General features: G+C 46.2%; 1 protein-coding gene across 1 annotated transcript in view; it reads right to left on the bottom strand.

Annotated features, from left to right (window-relative positions):
- The window catches only part of LOC119435227 (structural maintenance of chromosomes protein 3), a gene marked incomplete at its 3' end in the record, with an annotated part of 47,232 nt that overhangs the window by 16,186 nt on the left and 17,223 nt on the right, over positions 1 to 13,823 (bottom strand). Inside the window, exons 5-7 of the mRNA XM_037702144.2 lie at positions 8,854 to 8,933; positions 8,714 to 8,792; positions 8,425 to 8,657 (exon numbers count right to left, since the gene is read on the bottom strand). Coding sequence (XP_037558072.2) covers positions 8,425 to 8,657; positions 8,714 to 8,792; positions 8,854 to 8,933 — 392 coding nt within the window. The remainder of the gene's footprint in view (positions 1 to 8,424; positions 8,658 to 8,713; positions 8,793 to 8,853; positions 8,934 to 13,823) is intronic.

The raw sequence follows: 13,823 nt of genomic DNA, 5'->3' as shown, positions 1-13,823 counted from the left end.
AAAGTTGCTCAGCCGGTATTTTGGCCCGTACAAAGTGCTGCGCCGCATTAGTGACGTGAACTATGAAGTCGTTCCTGACAGTGCGGCGCAAACACGGCGCCGACAACCACCTAGTTCTGACGTAGTTCACGTCGTACGCATGAAGCCTTACGTTGCGCGTTAGTGATTTTTACGCGCCCATTTGCACCTAATGCACTTACCGCTTCGTTTCTAGAGAGGTAGAGAATTGTTTCTAGCTACGCTGCTGTAGCTCTCGCTGTGTTCTGTGCGCGAGCATCTTCATTGAGCGTGTGTTGTTTTTTTTTGTTGTTGTTTTTTTTCCTTTCCCACACCACTTCTTGAGCATCGAGCCGATGCTCTTTCCGAGGAAGGGGGGAAATGTCACCTGTAGTAGTGGGCATAGGGCAAGCGCAGAGGCGCAAGAAGAAAGAAGTGCGCGTGCTAACCGCCCCGCTCGATAGCTGCCTCTCGCTGCCGTTTTCGCCAGAGCCCCAGCCGCTCCCAATAAACGTCGTCAGCCCCTTTTGAAGACCCGTGGCAATATGCAGCAGGATGGAATGCCCAATCCAGTCACAGAATTGTTCATTTTAGAGCTTAAGCAACCTTCGGAACTGTGGTCACTGCAGAAGTTTAAACAAAACAACATTGCTCGTTACCAGACTGCAGAGTTTGCAATGAACAAAACGCCGCCTGTTGTGTTAACCAAAATGGTAGTGTTCTTCATGGGAGAAGGATTTCCCAGCTGCAGCATCTACTTGGCTGGGCATCTTCACAAGGAAACCTTTGTGGAATCTAAATAACAAACAGAAGGGACCTTGGGGGCCTTTCATATCCATCAGAATCATTCTACAAGCTGGTCAATGCCCTTGAAAACGAACTCACTTGTGCATTCAGTCTAACACGTTTGCATGCCAAAGCTGTGGCAGAGTAATTACGCAGTCAATTCGTGATGTGCCAAAAATTGGTTGCCTAGAGCATTCTGCTGCCCTGACAGCATCAGTTGTACGTTTTTATTGCGTCACAAGGATTAATTTTTTGCTTAAAGGTGTCAATCAGGAGGGCAGTGAGAATAAACTAAAAACACTGACATATTGCGTGTTCTGGATCAAATTTCCCATAGTTGTTTTCCTCACTTAAATAAACGATTTCATAACCAGATCTGTTGATGTCTGCAATCATAGGAAATTGCTTATTTAGGCGTCGAAAATACATGCTACAGGTCTGCAAGCGCTGGCAAAAAGTGGTTTGTAAGTCGAGAAGTAATCAGGTAATGACTGCAGTTTACAAGTCCTACGGCACGCATAGGGTGATCAACTGCTGACCTCGAGGACGATCGACGGTCAGATTTTGAGGGAGTCGAAATGCAAGGCACCTGTGTGCCGTACGATGTCGGTGCGCGTTAAAAAACCAGAAGTGGTCAAAGTTATTCCGAATTCCCCCCAGCCCCTATTATCCTGAGTCTCTTCACGAAATATGCAGGGGAAAAAACGTGGTTAAATCTATCGATGCAATGCCGAACTGGGCCCGTAAAATTTCACAGGAGTAATGATGTGGGCTGATAAAACGGTGTTTTCATGATATAGACGTATTCTTTGACACTCGCAAAAAGCGCACAATACCCAAAACATTTTCAATTCGGTGGTAGAGATACAGCCGAGGCGAGGCTGGCGATGTGCTCATTACGGCTGCGTGCCATACCGCGCCTCGGTCAACAGCGCTGTCCCACGGCATCGGCACGCTGGGGGGTCACGTTTGCGCCGCCGGTATTCACACCTCCCCATTCTAGCCACCCTAGCAGGGGATTACCGCAATCGCTGCCGTTTTCTGTGATCTGTGTCCAGTCGAAATGGCTACGCCAATGAAGAAGCGTAAATTTCTCTCTTTCGAGGAAAAGGCACATATGATCGCCGAGGCAGAAAGCGGAAGGAAAAAATTTCGTAGTTTCGCCCGAAAGGTGAAGCATCAATTGCGACAGCAGATTAGTTGACAACTATATGAACTAAGGATAGTAGTTTTATCAGCCTTATAAACATGTTAACATTCGCTTACTAACTAAATTACCAAGCACGGTGTTACGCGCGCACACGTAAACATGAACACATCTCGCTCGATGACCGTGGGAACTCACTGTCAATACGCTGGAGTGAGGAGGCGCGGAAATGTAGCAGCGAGCGGATTGACCACCATGCTGTCTCTCCCTTCAATGCAAACTAAACGTCGAAAGAGCAGCACATAAGACTCTACCCGCACTAGTTGCACTTTGACCACATCGCAGATTGCTTTGAAGATTTTGTGCACATTGCAGATTGCTTTCAAGATACGGCGCCCGCGCGATTGCACCGGAGGCAGCAGCCGCTGTTGTCAACATAATGCCAACGTCTCGTCGTCTGGGGAAATTGACAATCCGCAAGACACACTGACTCCGGCGACTGCTTTGAAAGTAATGGATCCTTCTGACCTCATCAGAAAAGTTATCAAAGCCTACGACAATGACATTGCGATGGCTCTTATAACGAACTGTGAGACACGCGTAACACGTTTGTTTGCCGTGAAACGTAAGAAATCCAGGCTTCACTGCGGTGGTTCATGTGCCACAAAATGAGTGTTTCGCGATCGGCCGGGCATGCGCGTTGGGTTAGGCGTTGGCTGCAATGTACGAAAAATGTAACAGCGGCGCGAAATGCATTCGCTCGTGAAGTTAACACTTTTTTGACCGCCTTCGATACGTCTCAACTTTTGCCTCCACACCATCGCGAAGATTTCCCGGACAATAGTTTCAGCTTTGTTTATGGCTTTGCCATTTGGCATACATATATACATACTAATTTAGCGTCAACGAAGTTCCGCCACAACGAAATTTTTTGGGTGTCCCGTGAATTTCGTTGTAGCGGGACTTGACTGTAGAATAAATAAATTTAAGTGATTTTCGTTGGATCATCTCCAGCGCTTCGATGCTCCATTCTGTATGGGGGTCCCAGGCAATAGATGCGTATTCAAGCTCGGACCTTATAATGGATGAATAGGCTAATAATTTGACATCAGCTGGTGTGTGTTTTAACTTGTGTGTCAAAAAGCATAGTTTACGAAACGCGAATGTGCAGATGCTTGAAATATGAGAGTTCCCAATGAGTGTATTAGTTATCGTGATGCCAACTTAGTTGTAATGGGTGGCCTCCATTAGCTGATGTGATGGAAGACTATATCGAAAAAATAAAATGTTTTTCTTTTTACTCATATTCATAAGAACCGTTTTTTCGACATTAAGTGCCATGTCCCACTCTTGGCGTGGTCACGTATGTATGTTGTGAAAGCTAGTATTCAGTAAAACTTTATCATCATGATTTTTAATTTCATTAAACAGTAAGCAGCCATCTGTAAAACATTTAATTTGAACTGATTTGTTCATTACCTCCACAATACAATAAATGTATATTAGAAACAAAAGTGGGCATAGTAAGCTTCCCTGTGGGACTCCAGAATTAACATGCAACTGTTGTGAACAATGACCGTCCATATTAACAAACTGTGCGCGGCTAGTAAGGTATGCAGAAACCCAACAAACTATGAAGTCTGGTAGTCCTGTTTTTTAGCTTTAAAATTAGTTTTGCGTGACAAACAAGATCGAATGCCTTTTTAAATTCCAAGGAAATTACATCTATCTGGCCTGACTTATCTAGAATAGAGGCAAAGTTACAGTAGAACCCCGCTGTTACATTCCCGGGTGCTGCGTTTTCCCGGCTGTTACGTCGTTTTCGGTCGGTCCCGGCACAGCTCCCATAGACCCCAATGCATTGGCAACCCCGCTGTTACGTCGCAACTGTGGGGCCATTCCCACATCATACGTTGCGAACTGCCACCCCGCGCCGGCCCGAGCGGCCATTTTGACTTTTCATGCCGCTTGGCTTGGTGGCTTGACGATGGCATTGGCCGCCCAAAGTGCCGGGGGCCACACTTATGGCGTATTTTCGGTTTCCGCCAGCAAAAGCATGGCCTTTGAGATCCGTATTTGCTATCTTAAGATGGTGTCAATGACACGTTGGGGCCCTAAAATTGGTTTTCGCTTATAGATGTTCCGTATAAAGTCCAAGGGCGATAACGCAGTCGCCGCACGCCATATGCTGCATGTGCGAGTGAAAAGGTGCAAGGGGAGCCAACGACCACGTCTAAATCTCGCGCGCGCAAGAAAAGAAATGCAGGGAGGAAGCGCGCCTTCTTCCGTTGCGTTCGAGGCACCGGCGAGGGAGCGAGGGGGGAGGGAGGGATAGCGAGCGGCGTTGTACTGTACTCTTGCATCAACTGCGTACTGCACGGCAGCACGCATTCGCGCGGGCCGTATCTTGAAAGCGATTTGCGTTGGGGCAGAGTCCAGGCAGTGTAGGTGCGTCGGCGGCTCGTAGCTTCGTGCGTACTGTGTGTTCTCGGCACTCAGTTTGCGTTGAAGCGATAGACAACAGCACGAAGGTCACTTCGCTCGCTTCTGCAGCGACGCTTCCACACGCCGCCAGCGTCTGACAGCGCGTGTCCGCGCTCATCGAGTGTGATGTGTCACAGCGTCTCCCAGCGCGTCGGCAACATCAACTGGAAAAGGAGAGTGCTGGCTTGGCGGGCTAGGCTAGCTCAGCAAGCGGCAGGATTGAATGAAGGGAGGGGTAAGGTCACGCCCGCGGCAGCAAGATCGCCGGGTCGAGGGATGCAGGCCCGCCTCGCACACGCTCGCACGCACGCACATGTGCGCTCGCTTCGCATTCCGTCGCGGCGGAGAAGGTGCTTCCGGTTGCTGCTCGTGCAAAAATGACAAAATTTGGGGCGAAATCTCTAGGTTGTCCGCGGGTAAAATTCGTTATTTCGAGGGGGTCTCCCGCTGCCACTTCGTTACATAGAGGTCTCAAATACATGTGCTTCTATGGAGTAAAGGCGGGGAACAGAAAAACTGTTATATCCAGGAATTCGTTATATGGAGGTTCGTTATAAGCAGGTTTAACTGTATGCAGCTTTAGGACAGAAAGAAGGTCACTAGGTTAATTTCAGAAGCAGCAATTCACGCGGGAGGTAAGGCACTAAGGCAACCAATAGGTACGCTACCCCAAGTAACGAAGCACCTAATAAAAGATCGACAAAGCATGTTAGGTAATTTCAGAAGCAGCAATTCACGCGGGAGGTAAGGCACTAAGGCAACCAATAGGTACGCTACCCCAAGTAAAGAAGGACCTAATAAAGGAACGACAAAGCATGAAAGTGTCTAACTCAAGAAATCAGATAGAATTCGCTGAACTGTCAAACTGATAAACAAGTATAAAGTAAGCAATATTTGACATTCCAGTATTTACTCACATAATCAGGTGTGGGACTGCCCAAAGGCATTTGGGAGCAATTTTTGGAGCAAGTAAAATTGCGTTTTGGAGCAGTTTGGAGCAGACAAAATTTCATTTTGGAACAGTTTGAGCAGGTTAATCTGATTTTTGGCGGAATAATGGAATATGGCAGCACACTCGAAACCACAATGAAACAGAGAGAAAACCAGCACAAAGCGTGTAGTAGAAGCAGGCTTTGTAGCTATAGTGTACTAGAATATTGAAGAGTGGGTCAAGCGGCGGCACGGCATTTGTTTTCCAGTAAAGCCGAAAACATCGGTGGAAGTACAATCAAACTATACATTCCCGCACCGACGTTCATGATGATAGCGGAAAATGTTCTCAAATTATTCGGTCCAATCGGCGCGCTAACATAATTACTTGGTCACCATATGTCACCGCAGACCCAGAGCCACAGTCAACCCTGGGTTGGTATAACGTAAAACTGTTCCAATCTGTCTTTATTGCTATATCAATTATGTGGACACTCCAGGCGCATTTCTACCTTCGTCGTCGCCATGATGTTCCGTATAAGTCCAGGAGCGATAAAATCGTCGCCGCACGCCGTATGTGCCCCTCCTCGGTCGCGCGCAAGGCACCGTGGGGGGTGGGGGGAGGGGATGGAGGGGGGCGTTCTCCAGCGGCTGCTGCGTATGGCACGGCAGCGGGGCCCTACTTGGAAGCGATCTGCGATGGAGACAGAGTGAGAGTGCTCATAGCTTTGTGCGCGCTCCGTTTTCACCGCTTAGCTCGAGTTGAAGCGAAAGGCAGCACGAATATCAATTCACTCGCTGCTGCTGCTGCGCTTCCTCACTCCAGCCAGTTTCCTCGGTCATCGTTGAGACGCGTTCATGTTTGCTTGTGTTCGCGTGACACCATGCTCGTTAATTTAGTTTGTAAGGGAATGTTCACAAGATTGTACGGCCGATAAAACTACTATTCTTACTTTGTATAGCTGTCTACTAATTTGCTACCGCAATCGATGCTTCGCCTTTCGGGCGAAACTGCGACTTTTCATTCCAAATCCGCAATAACCCCTTCGCGATATATCAAAATGTCTCAGGCCTCGCCGATGTTGGTATAAAAACAGATTGGAATATTTTTACAGTATAATGGCCCTGGGGAGAGAGATGGCCGCCCGCTGAACCCACGGCAGCGTGCGCCTCCCTAATATCAAGTTCGCTCGCAGTGCCCTTGCTCAGCTATGAGCGCCGAGCCGCTAGGCCCACTCAACCGTATTTTAGTACACTCTAAATACAGCCACCCTAGCCGTTCCGACAGCAGTGACAACAGCCAAGAGTGGCCGTGCACACACGCCGAAAAGTCCAGTGCACAAAAATCACGGGAAACTGGAAGCGGGAAGCGCCATCGCGCGGTCTGCAGAATGAACAGCCGCACTCCTTTTCGGAGAACGAATCCACTTGCTGTTCGTGGCCACACATGCCGAAGCCGTTCTGGCGCAATTTCGGTCAATTTTCTGTGTTTGGCGCGTTTGTATCAAAATAGCGCAATTGGCGCAGGAGTCCCACCCTGCATAATGAACACACAAAAAAATATGCGCAAAGTTGGCTGGTGCGTTCATTATGCGGGGTTAAATTTTGAGCGACTTTTTTTCCACGGCCACCTCGCTGACCGCGGATGGTAACCGCGGACACTCGCTGTCAAAACGTTGGCGTGAGGAAGCGCAGCAGCAACAGCACGCAAAGGGATTTTCATGCTGTGTATCGCTTCAATGCAAACTGCGCAGCGAGGACGAAGCACACACAAAGGTATAAGCCGCCATCGCAATGCCAGACTCAACCCCCCGATGCAGACCGCTTTCAGATAAGGCACGTGCGTCTGCACGATGCACAGTTGCTGCAACAAAATACGGCACGTTTCCTCCCCGCTTTCCTACCTCGAACGCGAGATTGAGGCGCGATCGTCGGCGCCGATGGCAAAAATGCCCCTGGAGTGTCCCTATAATTGCTATCGCAATAAAAATAGGAGACACACGGTACGATTTGACATCCAATAAAATCGTACCCGCTAGACGCCCGCCGAATCGTACCGTGTCTCTCCTACATCACGGCAACAAGTTCAGGGTGGGTTCATTATGCGAGGAATAGAAAAAGCACACTTCTTGATTGGAAAAGTGGAGGTGTGTTCATTACGCGAGTGCGTTCATTATGCAAGTAAATATGGTAGATTTTTGCTAGCTTTACAGCTTTACTAGCCATGCAAGCTCTAAGTACATTCTTGAAGTGGCCAAAAATTTTGTTAAATTGAAACCATGCTGCGAAATTACTTCATTAAATCGAAAAAAAGAAATACACGGTTTCGAAAGCAACTAACATTGGGAAATAAAAATAGTTACGTCGCGAATTTTGTTAAGTCGAGGCTCGTTATATCGAAATTTGGCTGTATTCCAGAGGAACAATTTTTTTGTTGTTGTTGTTACAAGAGCTGCAAATTCTGAATACAATGATACCAGTATGACTATCTTGCCTTGCTCAGTTCCGAAGAAAATGGGTCATGAACATGCCTAAAAATGGATGGCAAGTATAGGACTTGCCCTGTTCCCTTAATATGTACATAAATCTAAGTACACAAATGCTTTTGCATTTTTCTCCCATCTAAACGCGCTCGCCACAGCTAAGATCAAACCCATGACTTCTAGTTATGCTACGAAACGCCACAGCCACCAAGCTATCACTGCAGGTCATTTCTAAGCTTTTATATTTGCTGAGTGTCACCTAGAACACTCAAGAAATGAATGATCTATTTTCTATTTAATTGGAAAACTTTGGTCCAGTACTCCTTTGAAGTACACTCCACACCCGTTACAACAGCACATGTACCGTCAGGAACAAAAGTTTGTAGATCGCACCTGCAAAGCCAATGCTGCATTTGGTCGAATTCAGCGTGCACAACCATGAACTTAGTAAGGCACAATTCTCGAGCAAGAAAATTTAGTAGGCCCTTCGCAGTTGCAAGTTGCATGCAAAGGCCCGCGGAATACAGTGCTTTCTCTCGGTGAGTGCACTCTCCAAACATTTGTCCCCACCGGCTAATTCATGCCACCAGTGCTTGCCTGCGCATCTTGTCCCATTTCTGGTACTCCTTGAGCTCCTCCTTCTCCTCCTCGAGCGTTTGCAGCCGATCCTCAATGTACTTGAGCAGATCCTCAATCTTGGAGCGCTTGCCCTCAGTGTCCCGCAGCAGCACCTTGCTCTCTTCGCGCCGCTCATCGTACACCCGTGTGCCCGCCACCTCTCGCAGCAGCTTCAGCCGTTGTGAATCTGGCGCTGTGGCCATCTGGTTGATCTGCATACACAACCACAGTTAGAGACGACAACCGACCACACCACATTAAAACTTGCCTTGCCCTGCTTTACTATATAGTAGGGATTGCTCCGCGAGAAACCGGCGCTCTCCAAGAGGTTCATGACATCCGTCCTTCTGCAGAGCAAGGCAGCAGTCATTCCTCATTCCAAAACAGCACAGCAAAGAAATCACTCACGTAACCATCTTCTTGTTCAGGAAATACTGGTCTTTCTTGGAGCCAATCACACGCCTTAGCGACACCTCTTCCTTGTCAACCTAAAAGAAAATCCATCCTTTTATAGTCTGCACTGTGAAGGACAAGGCAGAAAAGATATGATAGGGTGTTGTAAGGGCTACACAGAGGTTGCATTATTGCAAGGTATTACCAGCCTGGCCATCAACAAAAAGCCACCGCCGAACGTTGCACCATAGGTTTTCTTTTTCTATGCAAGTCAAATCAACAAAAAACAAGTGACGTAGTCACAGTTTTGGCACTTTGAATGTCATGTACCTATGTGCAGCAAGTACGTGTAAAGAAACTAGTTGAGCAAGGAGACTTGAAATGGCTACATTCCTTTAACTTTCATGTTGAGCAGTCGGCAACATTTAATGCTTTTCACAACAGGATGCCGGTTACATTATACAGCTTCGTGTTGCCATGTCAATGTAATTAACCTTTTTTTTTTTTTTGTACACAGCCCTACTGTGGTCTATGATCATGATGATGATTTATCGGCATCCCCTTTGAAAAGGGGCAATGACAAATAGTCACCTAGCCCCTAATTGATTTAATCAGGTACACTATACATGCTTTTCATTCTAGCATTTTTGTATACATCTTCATATTTTTTCTCTTTCTCAAAACTTCCCTATCTACCTTGTACCGCGCTACCTATGCACGTAACGGATCCAGTCATGTGAATCTCTTCCCTGTTTTTTTTCCACCAATACTCTAAATGTCTCTTGCTTATCTCAACTGCTGACCAGTTGATGGTTCCATCCACTTTAAATCCAAGCACTTCTGGAAGGTGTACATTACCTACAGGTTTTACTGGGTGAAACTTCGCATTCCATTAGGATGGGCTGAGTAGTCCCTGGATTTTTGCTGCAGCATACACATGCCTCATCTTGGTGCGAATATTTGCTCTAGTATGTCTTTGTCCTTAGGCAACCAGCTCGAGCCTCAAATAGCAAGGCGCTGCTCTTTGTGTTATCATACAAATTTTCCCTTCTGAATTCTTCATATTCTTGTAAATCTCCATGGTCTTTCTTGTTTCCATTCTGCTTATGAAACGCCACTTATGAGACCTTTCGCGCCGCTCATGGACATATGGACATACTGTGCTATCGGACGTGAAGGAGGAGAACTATATTTTAGTTTTCTAAGCAGTTCGCTTTTTCCCCGCGAGGCGGTGATTATGAAACGTGCTACGAAGTTTCGCGTTCGTCAAAGGAGAACACAAAAATGTCCGGCTCCGGTAACGGCGCGCGCGCTTCGGAAGATTGCAGATATCGTGATTCTGCTGCCTCTGCGGCTGATCTTATCGATACATCGAATAGCAGTGAGTCAGTGGACGCTGCCTTTCGTCGGACTTTTGAGTCTGAAAGTGACGACAACACAAACCAGTGGCCGCAGTCCAGCATGCTTAACTGCAGTGCTTGCAGTTAAATTTTTGTAGCGAAATACCTGTTCAATGAAAAATTGATTTTTTTTGGAGATAGTGCCTAATAGATCGCAATAGATTATGTATCTCATAATTTTCGTAACATTTTTTTCTTAGTAGATACCAAGCATGTCTTTTCAAACTTTGTTCAATTTTATCGCACAATCTTGATTTTAACAATTTATATCTTTTTTATGACGTACATCTCGTTAATAAAACTTTTATGCGTGAAAAGTGCATTCATTTTGCTTTCTGTTTACGTATTATATTAAATATTGAGTGCAGTAGTTCCTTCATAAAAAAACATCTGCCATAACATACAAAAAACACTTATTTTCCCCATGGTAGGGAAAGAGTTAACTTACAACCCCAACAAGATATCCAATTTTAGGCACAGTAAATCTGTAACAAAAACAAAATAACTTAAGAAATAAATACCAAAAATGGAACAATATTTTTTATTGCTACTATAGAAGAAAGCAAATTTTTTTAGATTCCGTTTGAAGACCGCAATATTTCTAATTCATACGCTCATTTTGTCAATATTTCTTCAGAAAAGGAATGGCACATTGAAAGCTGGAGGTCTATCTAAAATTTAATGCGTTAGATACCGGTGCCGCGATGAACAGCTGAATGTCTTGTTATGTAATCTAAAGAACATTATCATTGAACACGCAAAATTTCATATTAACATATGCAGAGGATCCTTCATTTTCAGGTAAAACCCAGTAATTCCCCATTTTTGCACTCGGAAGGAAATTCATAAAATCGGTTAAAGCCGATTTCTCCCCGAAGTTTTGTAGCAAGAGCGTATAGTATTGGGAACCAGTAAAGCAGGTCAACAAACAAGAATGAAAGGCCCGACAGGTCTAGGATGGACATATTTCCAACGCATATACACCAACAAGGGCTTTATGATAAAGCATCCCACCTGCGAAGCATGCCCGTGTGCATTACTTTGTTAAAAAGTGCAGACAACAAAGCAAAGAAACGATTGCCAAGCCCGTCTCTATTTGTTGTTTTATGTAAATTTGGTTTCTTTTAAATGTATTAATAATGCCCGACAACGACGTTTGCAAAGATGAGTTGTTCACATGATATGTGAAAAGCTCTTTGGCATTTCATGCTCCTGGGAGTGATTTCGCCTTTTAAGGGGGGAGAAGGGGATGAGAAATAACTTTTTTGTTTCTTGGCAGAAAGGGCTGAAATTTGGCACACACAGTGCACATTGCAATAAAGAACAAATCTAAAATTTCCTTAAGATATCTTCATTAGTTTTTGTTTTATAAGAATTTACAAGTTTCTTGCTTGTGCAAAGCCTGGCACAATAATGAAACATGGTAGGGAACTGGGAATACCCTGTATTTTTGCCAAAATGTGTAACCTACATCAAGACAGAATTTTATTTTAAGTGCCCTCGTAACATTTTGCTCAACATGACATGCATATGACTGTGCGTCACTGCATAGAGCCATGTAGTTATTGTGAAATAATAAAACAATGGAAAGATAAAGAAACATTTCAAGACTGTCTTAAAGTACAGCACAGTTTATGGCTCACAGCAAAACAAACTGGATCAAAATCAGTCCAGCTATTGTTGTGCTATGCTTTCCACGAGCGAGGTGACCGACAAAAGAAACAATTGAGAAAACGGGCCGCAAAGTTTTGCAAGCAGTGCAGATTTATTAGAATGCACCAGGGCTGTATTATTTGGCATCATTGCTGTCAGGCACCTTGTTGCACCTTTGCCTCTTCGTTTGGTGGGCTTTGAAAATTTCATAGCCTGGCTGATCCATCAAATTGAACTTTACGTTCAGTTGCGGACACTGCGCGAAGGGAGTCACAACGCTCACGCTTCTGCCATTACCGCTGACACGAAACGCGACTTAAAGCGCGTCTGAATGGTGCAACGTTCAGACGACAATTTGTCCGGTGAATCTTCGGTTATCGCAGTGAAGCTCGTCGATGGTTGGGGCTCGCTCGCAGGCTGCGTGTCCGTGTCGCACCAAACGCCGGCAATGGTGACCTTCAACCCACGTTGCCTCTAACGATGCTATCTCGGCTACAGATTTGCACAGCTGTACGCGCAGGACCCTCCGTTGGCCGCCGTCGACTACGTTATCGGTGCCGATGGCACAGGGCGATTGTCGGCTTCACTGCTGGAGTCACACGGTGCAAGATAGCGCGGCACATAATCCACGGTACAAGGCAGCACGGCATGTTCAGTCGGGTCAGCGCCGCCTCTGTTTTTTAAAGGAGGCGCTGGTCGGGTGCTCCTCCTAAAGTCCCTATATAGGAAAAGTACCGCCATCTACTCTCTCCACCGCCGTCTCCTCTCCTACAACGCTTGTTTGTTTTTTTTTTCTTTACTTTTTGCTTGCGAAAGCAAGTCGACGGTGGCGCTCCTCGAAAGCCCCCGTTGAAGCTTTCAGGCCGGGCGCGCGCCGCCTCCGCCGCCGGCGGATGCGCAGAGGGACATTCGACATGACGCTGAGGCAGGAAAAAAAAAAAAACAGAACATTGACTCTTTTCCCGGCGCTCCCATGTTTGATCACCAGGTGACGCGTCCATTGCTTGCCTCAGCTGCCTCCTTGTTTACAATGCAAGTGCATGATGCCAGTGCGGCGCAGCAAACCTCCGTTTCGACACATATCGTAGACGACTGTATGGACGGCACGAAGCTTTGGCCGCAGCCTCAAAAGACATGTAAGTGCTTTCAGAGCTCATTAAGCCTCCAAACGGCGCGAGCAGCGTATACGGCGTTTGTACTAAAAGCAGGGCTAGAAATGTATTCCAAGCTGTCCAAACTTTACGCTTATGAATTAAATCAGGATCAGTGTGCTCTTCCTTCTTAATTTGGCAAACATTTTGAAGCAGCGGCTAGTCATGTTTCTGACTCAGTAAAGTTGCTCGGTACGGCCATTACCTGATTGTTTATTTTCAGCCTAATCGCTCGCGGGTGTGCTCTGCTGTGACAGATTTGTTCTTGCTGCACACAAAGCTTGGAATGCAAATTTTCTGTACTTTGTGTAAGCTTGTAGCAAAGACGTATCATCGCTAGTCCCTTGCTTACTCTGTGGGCCGTGACGAAACGTTCAGCTTTCAACATTTCTGTCTTGTCGGTGTAGTCACCGTCACTCATGCTTCGGCACATAGATTCAAGTGTGCACCCATTCACTTATTATTGACAAGTTGGCGATAGAGTGGGCATAACTTTGCGTGCGACTAGGGGTGGCTGTGTGTATACTGTGCGAGAAACTTACTATGTCAGTAAGTGGCGCTACTTCCTTTTGTAACGAGCGGTACTCACTCTTATGTGCCGACGTTCCGGACTTGAAGTAATTTCTTTAGAGGTTAGCTATACAGCGCTGGCGGATGAGTTTCTTTTTTTATCCTCGAGAAAAGCTGTGCATCGCGAAGGGCCGCCAACACAGCCAGTCCTTATGTAGCAGCAGCGACACAGGTTGATTCCATTCCTTAATATGCGAACCACTATTTTTGC

This window comes from Dermacentor silvarum, unplaced genomic scaffold (genome assembly GCF_013339745.2).
Source record: "Dermacentor silvarum isolate Dsil-2018 unplaced genomic scaffold, BIME_Dsil_1.4 Seq549, whole genome shotgun sequence".
NCBI lineage: Eukaryota > Metazoa > Arthropoda > Arachnida > Ixodida > Ixodidae > Dermacentor > Dermacentor silvarum.
This window is presented reverse-complemented; position numbering and strand designations above follow the sequence as displayed.